This window comes from Gymnogyps californianus, chromosome Z, assembly GCF_018139145.2.
Source record: "Gymnogyps californianus isolate 813 chromosome Z, ASM1813914v2, whole genome shotgun sequence".
Classification (NCBI taxonomy): Eukaryota; Metazoa; Chordata; class Aves; order Accipitriformes; family Cathartidae; genus Gymnogyps; species Gymnogyps californianus.
Window position 1 is genome coordinate 60636635 of NC_059500.1, and position 19419 is coordinate 60656053.

The 19419-nt window shown below is 38.0% G+C and overlaps 1 protein-coding gene across 1 annotated transcript in view; it reads right to left on the minus strand.

Annotated features, from left to right (window-relative positions):
* The window catches only part of MAST4 (microtubule associated serine/threonine kinase family member 4), a 293953-nt gene that overhangs the window by 203046 nt on the left and 71488 nt on the right, over window positions 1–19419 (minus strand). The window contains 1 exon segment of the mRNA XM_050913748.1: window positions 13088–13209. Within this exon segment, the coding sequence (XP_050769705.1) occupies window positions 13088–13209 (122 nt within the window).

Consider the following 19419-nt stretch of genomic DNA (forward strand, 5'->3'; position numbering starts at 1 on the left):
TGCCAAGGGAAGATGACATTACAATTCCACAAAGGAGCCCAAGGTTATCTTTCTGAATGGTCATAAAAGATATTGAGCCACCTTTACATGCCACACCAAAACAATCATACTCTGCATATCAGTAAGAAATCATAACACAGAGATCACATTTCTGTTCTGTAGCATTCTGAAAATAGTTTCCGTTCCTAAAGGAATTTACCCACAATGTTTTACACTGAATTTCAAACACCCTATACAGACACACCCCACAAAAAAAAAATCTGTAAAAACAACTATCTCACCCAAAATTTTTCAGCCCTCCTGTACATACATATCCACACCAAACCTTCCATACTGTCACTCCACAATGCTGTGGGACAAAGGGATTTCATTAGAAATCATAATGGATACCAGATCATCATCAAGTGAAGTTACAGAAGCATGAAAGCCAAAGCCATGTATTATATTGGGAGCTGGAAGATGTACACATATTTCTTATATCAGTTTGAAAAATCATTGTGGAAGTGAATCAAAATGAAGATAATCTTTAAAGAATTTTATACAGATCAACACATAGCCATCTTATATAAATCAGAAACTTACAGTATCACTACCTACTGTTACATTCCCCAAGAGTTTTCTTTAATGCAATGCTTTTAATGTTTTCTGAGGAATAAAAGGCTATGGAAACACACTATCCATCTGCCTCTTCTTCCTTCAAGTTCTGAAAGCTCTGTTGCTCTGTGAAGCGTCACTGAAATCGGCTACAGCATTGGAAGTGAGACGTTTCATCAAAATTAGCAGCCAAAATTGACAGACCCACACTTACGCTGTCACAGAGGTAAGGGCAGCTGTAATCCACCTGAAGAAGCAGATACCTTTTTAGTCTGTATGTACAGACTAGCGGACAGAACTGTAGCTCTACAATATATGCAGCAAGAATTTCCTCTTATACAACCACAGGCAGGCATGTTCGTTTCAATATTAATAGGAAAGCATATTTAAGATATTCAATCAGTGAGGGAATATAGGCCAGTTTTACCACAAACTATCTGAACAGGGTAATGAAAATCCACCACTCGGTTTTCATGATTTATTTTCCAAGATCTCATTTACCCATAGAAGCTATGCAGTGGTATCATATGAACTTGCACATTACTTCAGGAAAAAGGGAAAGCAATTCTCCCATTTTAGAGTGTTAGGAGCTAAAGGTGCCTTGTTTAAAATTATGAGATCGATAAAGACAATTCATTAATAATTATTAACATACATTGCAATTCTGAGAAACTATTTAACAGAATCAAGTAACATCCATAACATCATCATTAACTACTAAGACATAATAACTCATACACAATTTTAGACACTGTAAACAATACACATTTTAATATTAAAAGTGTAAAAGTTACAGTATTTCATCTACATAGCCATTTATGGCCCTGTATACATTTGCCTAATGTCCCTTTTAAGGGCTTAGAAAAAATATGGAATAAATGCTCCATGTGAAACCAAGAGCTCCCTCTCAGGGCTCAACATGATAAGCAGTACCCCTCAGGAGAAGAAAACAGACATGCTTCACCAGCCAAATGTTTTCAAGGCACTGCTTCCTATGAGTCCCCAGCTACAGCACTGAGAAGGCATTGCTGGGCTGACAACAAAACTGTGAGCTCTTAGCAGTATTTTCCTATATCCCCCTTCAGTATTACAATCCTACCCCTGCACACAGAGCAAAGCACAATGCTCCTTTTACATCTCTTTTGTATTTCAGAAGTAAAGACTTTTGGGCAATACACACTGCATGGCTTGAGAGTGCTATTCAATTTGTGTTCTCCTTCACCACATTACACAAAAACACGTTCAGATAAGCCAGGCTGGTTTGCTGTGTATCTGAGAGTGCAATCCAGCTACTAGGTCCATCAATGTGTTAAGAGAGATTTTACTATTCTTCTGAGTCACTGTATATTACTCAGAATACACATCACGAGCAGGGAGAAATTCAAGATTCCTTAGTTAACAAAATTCTAATTCTCTTCTTCTAGAGCTGATAAATCTACAGAATTGGCAAGCCACAGGTCAGTGTAGGGGTGCAACAATTTCTTACACATAAAGTACAGTTGACTGGTGGTTTCTTAAAAAAAAAGAAAATACTATTGGTTTTCTGATTATATCTTAAGGGTCTTGAAAATAAACTGTTTTTTCATACTAAAGCACATATACCTTGCCAACAGTCTCAATTATACATGTAAGAGTAGCCATGAGAAAAGGATGTACATTCTATGGACAGTGTAGGTACACACTGGGTTTTTATGCCACCTGCCGGACAAAATCCTACTTGCACCAACCCATTTCTGGTTTAGCCATTCAGAGGGCTTAGAAAGGTAGTAACTCAGTCATGAAAATATCAGAAGAAAAATAATCGTTGCACAAGCAAACTTGTTTTTTAAATACGTTTTAAGTAAGTAATCAACCTCCCTTTCAATGACAGAACATATAGGAGAACATTGGTTAAAACAGACATTTCAACTTCACTGATTTTGCCTTTTGCATCAAATGTTGTGTTTCTTATTGCAGCAAAAAGCATAGATGAATCACCAACCAAGACAGCAAGCCCTCCAATTTTCCAAGTTTTCTGTAATTATACAATAGCATAAAAGAAATTTGTTTCTGAAAGCACAGGCACATCATGAATACAGTCTGTTTCTCTCATGGATCTCTTTTCAACAAGAACTGAGAAATTACATACATACTAAAATGTTCTTCCTTTTAAAAAAGTTGCTGAACTACTTGTCTCAGTATTTCCCCGAGGACTGCCAAAGAACAAACATTCAGATTTAAAATGGCATAACTCCTGTAAGTTAGCAGTTCCATGTATCTAGCTACGTTTTCAGAGAACAAATAAAATGAATCCTCTCAGTTGAGACATTTTCTAACAATCATCTCAACAGAATATTTTAGATTCTGTATATGGAAAAGGAGGGAAATTCTTAAAAAATTCTCATGGCAAAACAATAATAGCAATTACATTCTGAATAATCCCTTGTAGATACTCAGAAGTTTGGTTCTTATGTGAAAACAGTAATAGGCAAGCTGCATTCCAACCACAATTATTAAACTTTGGAAGGGTTTAAGTTCTTGTTTTATTTTTAAATCACTCTGAACAATGATGCATCTAGTCTCCTTTATTTTGATGCCCCATTTTCCTTTTTAGAAGCATTTAATCTCAACACTTGCAATAATGCAATATTTTCTCAATAACATATTAACGTACTTTCCCTTAAAGATGTATAATTCTTCTTAATGTGTTTTGGCTGTTCCTTCCACTATAAGATTCAACACTTCCCACTACATGGTCATTCTTCTTCACAAAAGCACCCTCCTTCATTAGAGAGCAGTAGTTAAGCGTTTCAACATTCAAATTAATTCAGCAGGTAGTTCACCTGGCCGAAGTCTTGACTCCCCATGGACCTAAGATCCATTACGACAAACTACAGAAGTTTGAAATAAAAGGGAATGCTCTCCTACTGATCACTAGTTTTAATTTGTCCCATATTTGATAAGAAGAGCACATATAACAAACATACCAAAAAACATTTATTCACAGTTACAGGTTTCTAGAAAAGCAGCATCACGCTAGGGAAGTTTGTTCAGGATATGCTTTTACTGGTCACACAATCAATGAAATACACTGAGATCCAACTCCACTTTAGTTGTAGGTTAGTTTTCTTAGTAAACTTGAGCTCACTCTCTTTCCTCCCTTATTTACAGCAGGCACTCTCATAATTCAACTTTGTTTCTTACTACCAACTTTCACCCTTTTTAAAATAAACAACAGAGAATTAGGAATCCGTGATCAGCCAAGTGTACCTTACTATCAAATTATTCCACGCATTACAAAGCCAGTCATCATTTCTGAATTTAACTGACCACATACTGAGTATCTTCCACTGCACCACATAATTACAGATATTCAGCAATGATCAAAAGGTTAAATGCATTCATGAGACAGTAGCAGTTAACCAATCTCCCGCTGATTATTACATCTTTTACTCAAGTGACACTAGGTTGACTTGAGCACTTATCTAGGTTTCTTAATCTCCACAACATGATGAAAGAAAATTCTTAATAGATGCAATGACCTTACTGTACTATTGCTTTACTAAAAATATGATGGAACTGGATATAGACATATGCACCACAATAGTGCATATTGTAATAAAAGAAAAAAGCAAGTAGAACTTTTTCTAGCTTTACTGAGATGAAAACAGAGTTGATGCTAAAGTCATCAGTCCACTGTGACAGCATACATAAGAGTGAAACAAACATGGTGACTGCATCTCACCAGTGAAGTCAGAACAATTTAAATCACTGTTGTATCAGCCCAAGAGAGGGCTTGCAGGAAGATTAGTAGGTAACGTAAAGTAAAAAAATATTGAAGTCCACGTTCCCATCTGCTTCCACAGGACAGAAGCGCAATTTACAGTAAGACATCTGATTCCACATGAATGTACAAGAAAGTCTGACTAAAACCCATAGGTACAAATACCCAGCAGCATGTGCTGAGGCCGAACTGTGGCAGTCAACCCACTTAAAGTTTTAAGTCAGTAAAACTGCATCTGCTTTTAAACCTGGAAATGTAAGGGATTAGAGGTAGCAGTGCCTCATCCAACACAAAAGTAGGCTCTGTAGTATGTTCTCAAATCGAAAAATGCCTGCAGAAAAATCCTTGCTATACACCTTTGCTTGTTCAGAACTAAGAAAAATCAAAAGAGGAGAAACTTCCATTCCCACCAGAGAGATCTTGATATACTACATTTCCCCTCCCCGCTCCAGTGCCTGTAAGTCAGCAGTGTCATTCAACTCAGTTTGAGTCTCTTTGTTTTAAGTTACAGCCATCATCAGAACCGTGGGAGTACTTCAGCTTGAGGCATCAGAGTTACTGTTCCCACGCTGTCTGCTTCCATCCTCTGCTACGTTATAATCACTTTGCAAGTACCATAGGCATGAGAACATGTTGACATACAGAGAGGAAAACAAAAATGTTACTTCATCAATTTAAAAACGTGCCCTATCTCGTTATCCCTTAATATAAGGATACTGCCCCACAGCAAAAAACTGAGCAAAAAGGAATACACCTTATCATCTTCCAAGCAAAGTCCACTATTTTAGGCCAGACTTCACTAGGAAGTTTGAAGAGTTCCAGTATTTGCATTTCTAATAACTGAAGCTGCCACAGCAGAAGTCAAGTTTTCTACAGTGATAATTACTCCCAAGCAGCATCAGGAAAAAATTTCTACAATGCTCAAGATTAAGTTTCTTGACAATACATAGTTTCACTATTAAAATTCAGATCAGTACAGCAGTACCTTATCCTCTACAGCATTTTTTTTTTTTAATTAATCATCTCATCCTAATTATGCATAGGTACCAAATTCCTAAGACTGCTAAGAACAGTCAGAGAGGTTGTAACTGCCCCATAGGAACTCCAAATAACGCCCTAACCTACTGCTACCCACCTAGGGAACACAGGGAACACTCACTTTGAGCTTATCAACACATCTTACTATGCCTTCAGATCCTGAATGCAGACAGAAGTGCAGACAACGATTTTCCTACACTTATAATGGTATTCCCTCATGCCTACTTTATCTCATTTATTTTAAAGTCAGAGCTGTGAGTGACATTTGTTTAAAATTTTATCACATAATTCCGAGAGTGGAAATCAGACCATCAACAGGAGATTTGTACATCAGCACACACTCCTCAAGCAAAGCAGAACCTACTTGCAACTTGTTATTAAATATTTTCTCATTAAATGTCAAAAACTACAGATGAATCAGTGTTTGAATTAACATGTTAACTGACTAGACAATGAAATCACAGTAGTCAGTTTTCTTCTGCTTTTTGTGATGGCGACCAGGTGACAGCATTTTAGCTAAATTTTCCTAAATCCATCCCTTTGCCAGTCATTTTTCCAGTCTCTTCTCTTCCTGCTCTCCATGTCCTTTTTACCCTCTTTATCCCCCTCCCCTATAAATCCTTTAAGGGGTTGCAGAAGCTTTTGATCTAAGGCCAGAAAAGTCCATCACTATATTCCTCAGTCTTATTCCTTGTTAATCGCAGATCATAAAATTTTATTCCATTATCCTCTAAGCAGAGTCCAACAAGCTGAGAAAGCTTGTATTCCCAGAAAGGCATCTAAACTTCAAACACTATAAATGATTACACATCAGTTTCTTCTGGTTGTGTAGTTCGTTGCCAAACCACCATTAACTCTCTTGTTTCTCATGTGGCTAATTTTACGAGCATGAAAGTTCGTGGCCTCACTTCTGTAACACTTTCCACTTTTTCCACTTTTTTCTTTTGAAGAGATACTGGCAACACAATTCTAGATGACATTTTAAGATAACCATCACTAACACCACACACAGAGTACTCAAATATCACAGCAGACAAGCAGAATAAGCCCTTATTCAGAGTAACTACTAACAGTCGGAAGCTTCAGTTCTAGGGGTGAAGCACTACATTTAACCTAGCTTACTGATCTCGACTGTGCGGGTCCTGCAGACCAAATGAAAATCTAAAAGAATAAGGCATGCTCAGCTGACAACACAGGCTAAGGAAGACAATTTTAACAGCCCTAGCTTCATCATCTAGAAGTAGAAACTGGTCCTAGTGAGCCTTTTCACTGTTTGGGGAAAGTCTCTCATGAGGGAGGAAGATCACTATGTGGGATGCCTGGAAAATAGAAGCATGCTGTTCATGTGCAAAATAGGGATGTATTGCTAGCTCCTACACACATTTGATCTCTACTGATTTTGTACCGTTAATAGGATACAAAAGAGGATTATACCTACATTCAGCTCTAATAAACTGTGCAAAGTACTTAGACTAACATCTCCTTTCAGTTCTAGAATATGCTCAAATACATCCTGTCAGCTGGAAGCTAACCGAGGCTGACAGGAGGAGACCTACTTCACCACAAAGTGGGTATGTTTGGAAGATACGTTAGACATGCTTGCAAGATTCTTTAACCTAGGTCAGTCTTCTATGCGAGATTATTATTTTACCTACTTTTCCCATTATACTTTAACTAATGATACTCTGCAGCATGAGATATGTTCTAAATTCTGAGAAATCGAAAGCTCTCTATGGGAGGAGAGTTAATCCTGGCCATGACCACTTCTGTATTTCATCCACCAAGAATGCGCAAGAAAAGCATGAGAATTAAAGCCATTAGTTTTAATCAGACAATTTAGGAAAGGAGTCAAACATCTAGAACTCTGTCAAGCAATTAAATCTACAAATGTGTTTTAAACCCAAATGTGTAGTAACTAGTTTAAAAAAAATGATATAGACAAATAGAGATATATCTAAATTTGTGAAACAGAGCGCCCAGTCATCAGCTTCTTGCATCAGTTTGTCAGGAAGTACTACGGTTTCATGGGTCTGGACCAGGTCTACTCCAGCCTTTTGCTGTGTACAAATATTGAGTATAAACGAGTACTTAAGATGGATGTTCATTTCCCTTTCTCTACTACTAAATTAGAACTAACTACTGAATTAGAACTGCAATTAAGAATTTGTTAGAAGGCAAATACAGACAAAGAAATATGAATGCAAATACATATTTCATGGGTAAACAGTTACTGAAATAAAATACACAAGGGAGAACAACTCTCTAGTCTTAAAAGCTAGAAGCAACTGAAGCACAGAAAACCTGCTACCATTACTCGGCAATTTTAGCATTTCATAGGAATAAATACTTTCCATTTTAAAAAGATTCTCCGGGCTTAGTCTTAGATGTTGAGCTGGTTTTAGGGCAAACAAGAGTACGGCATTCAAATCTATACAATGGCTTAGCATTCAAATAATTTCCTCAGTTCAAATTCAGTATTTCTTAAATCTAGCTAACTATCTTGGGGAGATTTTAGAGACAGACCCAAGATTAGCTACTTAGGCAATTTCTATTGTATCTTCTTGGTGTTTCTCACAAGTGTCATCCTTGTACATGCTCATTAACTTGCAGAGTATTAAATAGCTGCTTACAGACATAACCAACAATCTTAGGCATTGCAGACCTGAATTCCTGGACAGAAAGAGCTAAAATTTAAAGCAACCTAAGTTTCAGATGCAGGTTCTTCTTGCTCTCTAAGTTTATTTTAAAATAAATTCAGCTATGCCTGATACTCATTAGGTAAAACTGAATATAGACAATGATTTGAAAAATTGCCTACAATTCTAACATAAAACATTTAAATAAAGGCCTTTTATTTATTATGTGGTTTGCCCAAGCACAATTGATACTGTCATTCACTTATCTAACCAGTTAGTGTTTCTAAAGAATGTATTTTATTTGTTTGCAATCATTTATTATCTAAACTATAATTTTGCAGCTTCTCAGGCAACAAATGGCTGTCTTGCATCTGGGGAATAAAACACACAAAAGGGTGTTGGTGTGCTGTTTGAATACATGCAATTACTGGTAGTTACATTCTAATTAGCATAATTAGTTTTGAAACAGTTCTCATAATAACTGTCAACATTATGTCAATTTAGCTGAAGTTAATGGCATATTTAACAGACACACTCGTTTTCAGTATTATACTATTTAAAAGAAAGGAGGAGGCAAAGCCCTTTCTGAAGTAGTAAAACTGCTTTTCATAGACACTGAACATTTCTTATTTTGTTTCCTTTCAGCAATCCATCTTCTAAAACAGCACTTTATAGAATTACCACCCTCCAGCTTCCATGAGACCATTCTTACAAATTAACACTGATAAAGTGGCAATAAAAAGCAAGTATACCAAAGTACAGATGCTTGCAAATTCAGTCTTCTGTGGTTTTTGGGAAGGCAACAATATTTTGGGGGGATTGGGGGGGGCGGAAGTTGGGAACAAAAAAAAAAAATCAAGAGGTAAGTCTTGAAAAAACTAAAGAGGTAAATAGTATGCTAAAAAGTAGCAAATGCCTTTAGTCATACCTAGACAAAACATCCCTTCACTGCTTACTAGGAAAGGGCATAAGCCATTTATAAAGGCCAGTTTTACCCTTTTTCCAGTTTTGATAAGTTACTAGATACTATTTACAAGTAGTCAAAGATGTTCCATTATTAAACTAAGTAAAAATTTAATCATTTCACTGACAACTTTCAAGTTTCCAAGAAGAAACAAACATGCCTTTCAGTTTGCTTTACTTCATACCATGAATATTCATCTTCCATAACAGAAGGAAGAGCCAACCTATGCTCAGTACTTGCCATAAAGCTGAAGTTACACAACCAGTCTTGACTGAATTTAAAAGCCATGTGTATTACAATGTACATGTTTCATTTGAGGATCTTGTTTATAGTGTATTTTTATTAATTGGATATTTCAAAGAGCAAGTTACTATTCAGTGGTCATGAAATATGCTGTCTTAAAAAGCTCTCTGGACTGTGAGAAGTCTTTGTTGTGGTTTTTTTTTTTCATTTATATAAAACAGATAAACAAAATGAAAGACTTCATGCTCCTTAAAGTAGGAGATTACCTTTTTATTAAAAAAACCCACACACAAACAAAAAACCCCAAAAAACCCAGAACAGGAGTTTGATATTAACTCATGGTGAAGACAAAGCAAATCTACAGAAGTCTTACCCAATTTGCACAAATTCTTTTCCTTTCATCTGCACATTTATCATCATGTATCATAAAGGCTCCTTATGTTCAGATTTCTACTGTTTTTATGTATTCAGCTATTCAGAAAAAGTTAAAATTGGGAATTTCATTCAATCCATGCCACTCAGACAAAATATCTTTCTGCCTATAAAATGGTAAGTAATTGCTCAGTTTCAGACTCATTATCATAATTTTAAGCACATCAGCTTATTACAATGAAATATTAACAAAAATGGCTTTATTTCAGTTTATTGTGAACTATTTTCACAAAATTCTGCTAGCAGTAACAAAAATGGACAAGTCAAAACAGTAAGTAGTAATGGTATTTGTAAACACTTGTGGAGTGGCAGGGGGGCTGGGAGAGAACAGAATTACTCCCAAACTTTGGACACTGAATGAGGCAGCAACTCTAAGTTAACTCCCAAACCACTTCAGTAGAAAAGAAGCACTTTGAGGGGCTGATTCATCCTACCCTGAAATAGATGCCTGAAATCAGGCAAGATGACTGTCAGCCTATAGGGCAAGGAGAGTTCGACAAGCTAGCTCTACCACAGTTTGCCTACACTCCCACAAAACTCAGCACTGAGACACACACTCTGAATTGCCTTCCAGGAGCATGTATTACTCGCCACTGACTATGGAGAGGAAGAGACTGACCAGACCAACACCTGACCTGTGAGAACATCCTAAAGCAGAACTGCTCCACACCTCAGCTTCACCTTTCTATTTAGTGTTGAAGACATTCTGTATCATTTTCTTAATGTTTCTAAGTCCGCGTTAATACTCTCTGCAGACTCCCATCATCTGTGTGACCACCACAGAATCTGTCATGGATGGCTCAACACGCTCCTGCCAGAAGTAGAAGAGTAACAAGACTATCACTGAGCTATCTCTGAATTAAGAGCCCCCAGCAAATCCAATACACTGCCCATTCATCTGAAAATCAGCCTTCCCAATACACATTTCCAACCCACTTACGTGGTTCTATATGGAAACTATTTTTAATTTACAGTCCAACTGTCTATAATACAGGAGTGATTCACGCATAGCTATTGAACTCAATCTAAAGCAACACCTGCAGCCCATTTTTAATCAGTATTCCATAACTCACTTAATCTATAATTTCCCACAGAAAGGATTTACATCTGTAACACAGTAAGTAATCTAGGGAAGTTTTTACAAATTATTGACAGAAAAAGGGAAAAGTAAGTCTTTTGTACCCCGTCTGCAATTCCACTAAAAACTAGTATGTATCTTCGAGCTGCTCACTTGTCATTCTTGTCTGTACTGGCACATAATCACTGCTCACAGTCAGGTCCACATCAGCTGGGTATCAGCCCCAGCAAGAATGATCAGTCCTAGTAGAGGAACTAATAACGGGCTAATAACTTTTCAGATGAGTGAGACATTACATTTAAAATCATTTCAACTCAGACTGTGAACAGCTACATGGAAATTCTTCATACAAATCTCTTCTACATTAAGTTCAAACTCTTCCCTCAACATAATTAAAAGCTCCCATTACCAGAACATAACAATAGGCCTCCCAAATGCAACTCTGTCAAAGCACAGAGCCAAGACCAAAAAAAAAAGGGGGAGGAGGGGGAGTGACCTCTAACTTATGGCCCCTTTTAAGCAAAGGCCAGAGTCTTTCAGAAGTCTGACAGCAAAGTATTTGTGAAAGGAGACTTGAGGAGAGCTCTGCCTATGTGAAAATGTAACATTAACCTCCTTAGGAGGCAAGTGTGATCAGCAGTTCCAGATAAGAAAGAAATACTTCCGAGGAACCTGCATCTCCACCCCGTGCACAATCTGCTCGGATCTGCGTAGAAGGCTCTTGCCTGCTTTTGCACCAGCATGAAAGAAGCTGCAGTCAGGCACAGATAAAAGATGTGGAGAGACAGGAAGGAAGAAGTCTGTGGCAGACAAATATGCCATAAAACTCGATAAGTGACGAGTGAAAGGCCCTTAAGGAAGCATGGCTTACTGAATTTTTCATTAGTCTGTTGTTTTATAACCATTTAAAATACTTTTTGTCAAAATGCTGCTGAATCTTCCTATAGTTTAAGCATTACACCAAAACAAAAGCACAACATTGCTAGTAGCATGACACCTAGCAGTTGTGCAAACAGAGAATCTAGCAGCAACACAGCACTTTTTAAATTTAGTTAATTTAGATCATTGAAGAAATTATTTTCTTCTAAGAAATTCCCAACTACAGAAGAGAAGGAAAAAATGTACAGTTTTGATGTAAATTAATTGATTTTTGACTATTCATCTGCTTTCCTTTTCATTTCAACTATACATAATCCAAATATTTCCTTCACAATGAATTATGTTTCCCCTAACAAACTAGAAAACAAAAATATATAGGTTGATACTTAGTTCCCTGGAAAATATTAGGGCTCAAAGTGTAGAACTTCCAATAGAATCAAGTGTTTGTAATAAGCATGGAGTCCAATAAACCACATCTGCCCCAAAGAGCCACAAACAATTAACACCACCACTAGAGCAGAAACCATGATTACATTTATCAGCGCAGATTTGTTGCACTTGAAGTGAAATACTATTTCAGGTAGATTCATGGAGAAACCAGCCATCTACATACCAATATGACATGAAAAACTGGCATGGTGATATTGTTCAGCATTGTCTGATCATAGCCTTCTTTAACCTGAATGTTGTGTAAAAAAAAGCTTCCCCTAGAAAGTAGACATGGATCAGCAAAGTTTTAATAACCAGTGAAAAGGCAGAACAGGGGGGAAAAACATTAATAAAACTTTTCTGCTTTTTTATACAACATGAAATACATTCATTGAAGTAACTCTTTGAAGAAAAGTATAGGCTAGTATACAGGGTTCTGCATTAAATTGCAACACTTCTTAAGATCTTAATATACAGAAGCACAAAGCAGCATAATGGATGCTTGAAAACAAAAAGCTGAAAGTTCAAGTGTATAAGGCATCTCTTCCCCTTTCTCTTCCCTTACTTTATCCAAAAGACTTAATTAAGCTTATTCTTAATACACCCATGTTCTCCTGTGGACAGAGTCCTGCAGAAAGTGGAAACAAAGACATTGATAGAAAAGAATGCCCTGGAGAAAGGACAGTTACCATCTACTGCTGTCTTAGAAAGCATGCCTTTTCTTTTGTTTTTAGGAAAGAAACCATTTAAATGCAAACAAAAGCTATATTAATGCAACATTCAGCTCAGACTTTATGCAAAATCCAGTAACGCAATTCAGAGTTACTGCTACCATAAACGTTATTCAGCTGCACTCAACATACTAAGTAATGTTGTATGCAGGAATGCATTAGGTACTTTAAAAATGCAGCTTAAGGAAGAGAGGTTGATCTTGAAATAAACTCTGGTTTGATCCCCATCCCCCCCACCAACAGATACAGAGATGCAATAGATTTTTTTGTACACTCCTAGCTTTGAAAAAAATTACTCACCAAACTAGCAGTAAGTGAAGGTGCTGACTGCCCAAGTGCTTGGTAGCGCATGCGAACAAGATTAGAGGTTTCTGCAGGTTGCCACAGCTGCTGTCCAGTTGCATTAGGAAGCAGATACTTGCCTGTCAAGTTAAGAAAGAGCGTGTTAAAATATTAGATGTTGCAGATAAGGCAATGCAATGGACAGAGTTTACTGTAAGGTAACAAATGCTCTTACCATTCTAAAACGTTTGTTTCTTTCACTGTAGCCCTGACCAGAGGGGATTCCATCAAAACTATTCACTGGCTAGCCCTTCACATCACCCTTCCACAAGCTATGCTTCTCTTCGACAAATTTATTTTTTCAATATTCTCACAACTGTACCTTTTTCCTGCCTAGAAACACAATTAATGCAACAACAGATGCAAATGTCCAGAATGGTGGATCTGAACCAAAGAAACCTAAATTCTGAAGGCTAGCCAAAAAACAAAACCAAACCAAAACCAAACCATGCCGCTATCTACCCCTTGAAGGAGTAAGGTTCCAAGTCGGAGGTACAAAGTGAGGTTTATTGGAATAAAGCACTTACTACATGGATAACAGTTATACCCTGTGACTGGGTACTATTCGGCTTCTATTCCAAAATTCCTTATAATCTATCTAAAGGTATCACTCAATTCCCAAGAAAGTATCCTTACCCGGTATCCCAAGTAAGGGGAGATCACCGAGGCGCGAGCCAGCCATTCCTCAAGAGCACTCGCACCGGGCTCTTGGGGAGCAGTTGATATAGCCCTCCTCGGTGGTTTCTGTGCTCACTGCCTAGCGGTGTCATTTCGTTGTGGCCAGGCAAGCTCGGGCCCAGTGCAACGGAAGGTCAGACCCCCCATCAAAGCACTGCCACTCCATCTGCCTACAGGTACTAATTAGGCAGAAAGCATCTCTGGCTCAGGAAGCCCCTGAGCTGCAAACGAGCAGCAGGGAGAATACTCAGGGAATTATATTAAGAGGACAAACATGTAATGATACTGTTTCTTTTTGCTGACTTTCAGCCACTGTCAAGAAACAGGACAAGAGGCTATGTACTGGTCTTAGCAAGTATGTCCACCTTAAGTTCTTAGTTATCTCTGAAAACTATGCAAAAGTGAGACAATCACACTATTAAAGCAACTGACTTCTCTTAGAAGACCAACAAGCTGATGCAAAGTGACAATTCAAAGGATTTTTTTTTAATCAAATCGAGGTTCAAAAACACCATGCAAGATTTTGATTGAACAGCTCAAATGAAAACCGTCTTCCAAACCACACATCCTAAACATTTGTTTCCTGAAATTACCAATTCCCACCTCATTAATCTTGTCACCTCAGAGAACTACGGAGTGGGTACGTGCATGACCATTGACACAGGATTTGCACCCTGGTAGATGGGCACAGGTTTGCCAGGAAATCAAAGGCCTCAGCTTGATAACTTTATTTTTTAACAACAGATCCAGAGAGTTACTGAGGTCTCTAGAAACTGTCTTGGGAGCAAGAGAGTTCCCAAGCAGCAGCACAGGATAGTCTTTTTAATGCTTCCCAATTAGTCTTCAAAATGTGCTATTGTTCTTTGTTACACTGGTAAAGCGGAACCCACAGACATTTTTCACCCAATTTGCTAACAGCTTGCCCAAGACTAACAGAAAAAAAATGTACAACAAAGCTGTGGTTTCTTGCCCACTCATCCAGGATAACATTTTCCAGAACTGGAAAAACTGATTTAATTTCCCATCTGCTCTCTCTGTCTGTTTCTGTCAAATTCTGGTTACCTTTTTACATAGGTTCCCACCATCCTCAACTAAAAGGATGCCATAAAAAGCTTAAGGCATTGATTGCAACGTCCACATCTTTGATATTCCATTGATGTCAATCCTGGAATACACCAGTGACATATGCAGTCAGTTACAGCTTATATCTATCACCTCAAAAGGTTAATTCCTTCTCATCCAGGCAGGCAAAAGAGAATTAAAAAGTGAGTGGAAAAAACTAAGTTATACATACCTTGCATTTAAACAGGTATGTTTTATTTCTTTAATGCTTTCCACACCAGAAGAGGTCTATGCATTTTCTTTACTTGCTTTTTGACTCCGCTCCTGAGAGTCAATGGTAAGACGAGGTTCCCGGGGTGAAACCAGCCATTTCCTAGTGCTGGGTCCCCAGTTATAAAAAATCTCTCAGGCTAGAATGCAGACTACAAACACTGTACTGAAACTCTGCAAGAAGGCTCCTAAAATTCCGCCAAAGCCAAGACAGCTCCAAACAAGACATCATGTCACTGATGGTAACACCAGTAAAATGCTTTGGCAACACCTATTTTGTCACGTAGACATACATTACACAAATCCCTCTTAGAAATTCTGTATTAACCCACTCTAGAAGCCACCAGGAAAATTACGTTAAACAATTTGCAACTGGATCACTGTAGCATACTCTTAGTGCATTTTATCATCATGGGAATCAATACTTGAAAAGCAATAGAGTTTGCCTCTGATCTTTACAACAAAGGAGAATGCCAGCAATAAATAGGTCTGTTTTGATAAAGCTTGTTCTAAAACTGGGGAAGAACATCACTCTTTGGTTAACCAATGCACTTTCTAGTAGGAGTTTGAAACTAGTCTGGAAATCCATTGTCAGACACTAGGCCTTTCCCAGACTGCACTAATTTTCATTTCAGATGAATCCCACTGAGCTTCCCAAGAAAAAAAATAGAAAGTAATCATATGTATTTTGTCCACAAATTAATCCAGTTTTGTTTAGGTTTGGACCCCAAGCCAAAAAGGTTTAAATAACAAGTCAGTGAAGTCTGGGAGGAGAAAGGTCTATGGGAAATAAGAGCTATTACTAATCCTTGTACTTACTTTTTGTTTCAAATGGGAGCCAGACCCAAAACATGGAGAGCTAATATTGTGATTCCTATTCATGTCAGTCACTCAGCAAAGTAAAGCACTGTACCTTACCATGTGCAGGGCTATGCTGACACAGAACATCTCTAATAGCCACCTTTATTCTTTGTCCTTTACAGGTATCTATATTTTACTCAGTTTTTACCTTGCTCAAACATCTGAAAGAAAGTCTAAGATATTTTGGTACAGAGGCTAGAGAAGAGGCAATCCTACTCTTCATGACAACAGAAGTCTTGTACTAAGCTCTTCCTTCAACTGTAAGATTTTGCCTGACTAACAAGAAAGCAGAGTGGATTAACTCAGCATCAGGGCCAGTGTCTGCACTGTAAGAACTCACTTAATATTCCATTATTTCTCTTGCATGATTAACCTCTAGAAATATTTAAAATAACATTGGAGGGCCTGTGGAGTAGCTAATTAGGCAGTCGACATGATCAAAATTGCCAATGAAAACATGAGCATGTGTGATGCTGGAATAATCTCTCCTCCCGTCCTTACCCCAAACAGGAGCCTTGAGGGCACCGCAGATTTCACAACATACTGAAATTAAGGCAAGCGTAGCGGACTGTCTAGAACTCCAGATCTTTTCATAGTACATCCGTATATACTTTTAAACACAGAAATGGCATATAATAAATATGCTTTCTATAGAAGCAAAAATAGTCATGGCTTACGCAAAAAGACGGTAACAGATAAATCTCTTATCTGGGAATAACACTAACCTTTATGCAGAGAGATACTACCAGGAGATTAGCAGTTACCAACAAGAATGCCAACTGCAACACAATATCCAGAAAATAACAACTGTATTTTTAATACTGTGCTTCTTAAAATAAGAAAAGTTGGACATACTTTACAGGAATGCAATGAGGCTTTTTCATTTCCAAAAGCAAATGGAACATCAACATTTCTTATAGAAAAATTTCTTCCAAAACTCAGTCTGCTTTCTTTGAGGGATTAGGGTGCCACTGCGTTAAACCACCACACAATAAAACAGTCCCTGCCCACAATGAGTTAGTCAGCAACTCTCCCTGGATTCCTCCATTTAAAAAAAAATGTCAGTAATGCCCTCAGACTATCCACTCCTTTTTTCTTGCTGCTATGGTAATCCTACACTTTTTCCTGCTACCATTTCATTCATAATTGTATGCATTTTCCCCCTTTTACATTTTCTTTAATAACCCCTTGAATTTACACATATCCACAATTTTCCTCACTGTTAAGTCATTTAAATATCAGTATTACACATAAAACTTGAACTGAAATGCATTATGGATTTTCACACTACGTTCATTTCTGCCTTCAAGTTTAATGCCCCAAGCAGCTACTTTTCTTTTTGAGTGAACTTACTTGTGGAGGACAGAGAGCAAGACTTCACCTCAACTCCACCTCATCCCTTCCATCTTAATTCGGCATTTTGGCCCATATACAGCACAAACACTGCTAGTGTCCAGGGTAATCTCCATCTAACAACAGACCATTGCCACACTGGTAGTAGTTTTCTTATTACTTTCATCAGCTATTGATCCATGAGTCATCTACTGATACAGGTCCCCTACTGCTGTCCCATTCAATTCCAAGATGGCCTTTGACTTCCTCCCATGCCTTCTGCAGATGGTTTGCTGGCATCTCTGCTATCCTTCCTGTGCCTGAAACTATCAAGACAGCCTAAAGTCACAAACCACATCTCTTCCCACATCTGAATACAATCCTCATTAGTCCAGCACATTTATCAAAATGCATTTTGATGAAAGATGACTTGAGTTGATTACGTAATGCTAATAACTTAGCATTATTTAATGGCATTACATAATTGTTGGTGGACATAGGGAATACATCACTAGAGTTCACTGCCATCTTCCCCTTGAAATTGCCTCTCATATGTCTAGCTTCCTTTATAATGGATATTTGTAGAAAGTCGAAATGGAATCTTTGTTACTTCTTACTTCTGTTGCATCCAGTGTGTGCATACTTGTTGTATGCCTTACTGCATAAGGCCAAAAGAGACTGAAAAACCACATACACTTTCTCAAATATCAGCCACAGAAGGTGGGCTTTGCTTTATTCTAATTAGAAAAATCCTACTGCTGAAGTATTACTCTCCTTCCTCTCTCCCTCTCAAATCCATATCCCAATGGGATGGCTGAGAATTACTAGATGAGCTTACATCTAATACCTATAAATCCTCCATTTTCAGTTATAATTTAGAAATTACTTCTCTCAAATCTTCAGCAGCCTTCTGTTTTAACAATTGCATATGGTGGAGAAAACCTTCTGGCATCCAAGTAAGTGTTTGCCTTTACAAAAGTACTTAAGACAGTGTAGACTGCAATGCTGGAAAGTCTGTTTTGTAATTAGTCTAAATGCAAAGATAAATAGAGAGGAAGCATCTTGGAAGTTTTTGATAGAAGTATTTTCTTATGCAAATATTAAAAGCAGTTCTCCATTACACAACTGTAAATGGAAGACAGGTATGTATTTTGCTAAAACGGAAGCGTGTGGGTTTGGGCCGACAGTAACTATGGACACAATTAGTCCAAAGCAGAAGCTGTGCATATGATTACAGTATACCACAGACTGAACTGAAGCAAGCATCAATGTATTTGTGTTAGCTGCTGTGAAAGAGCAGCCTTCAAAATGCCTCTTGCCATCCTGACAACTTTAAGGCAAGGACCAAGAAATACTTATTTCACTTAATTGTTTTAATAAATCAATTACACGTATTTATGACTTAAATGCAGATTATTTAAAAACAATTCAGAAAGCTAGATTCTTCTTCCTCACCACTTTGAAGTAAAAAAATAACTGATTTTATCTCAAGAACTGACTTCTGTGGTCAAGTCAGATTCACCAAGCATGGTTTCAAGTGGGTTGCTCACTCCACACCTCTCTTTGGGGAGCCTTATAAGCTGAGCTACCTCGAGCAACAGGAACAAGCCATGGTAGAAGACAAAACTGGACCCTACTGCAGATCGCTCTGGGTCACAGAAATGCACTGGAAGGAAACACAACTGGGTACTTCTCCCTCTTCCTACTCCTTCTGCTTTTCTCCCAAAAAAACCAGACAGAACAGTTCATTGACAGGTCTCACTGCAAATGGAAGAAAGAATGAAGCCACCCCTCTGCCACCTCGGCTCCCCAGCAGCAGTGGCAGCCCCAGCACATCGCAGAGCAGCCACGGCCACGTGCAAACAGCCTGGGCAGCAGGAGCAGCAGGAAGTGGAAACCAAAGCTGGAGGCAACATACCATCACTTTTGACTCCCACAGATACGTGAAGCCTCACTACAGCTTCAGAAACCTGCCAGGTGAAAGGCGAAGAGCCTCCCACATTAGTATTTTATCATCAGGTTAGGGCATTCTGCTTTATTGCTTCAAATTTAACTGCTGCAGACAGCCCAGCTGTAGGAAATTATGT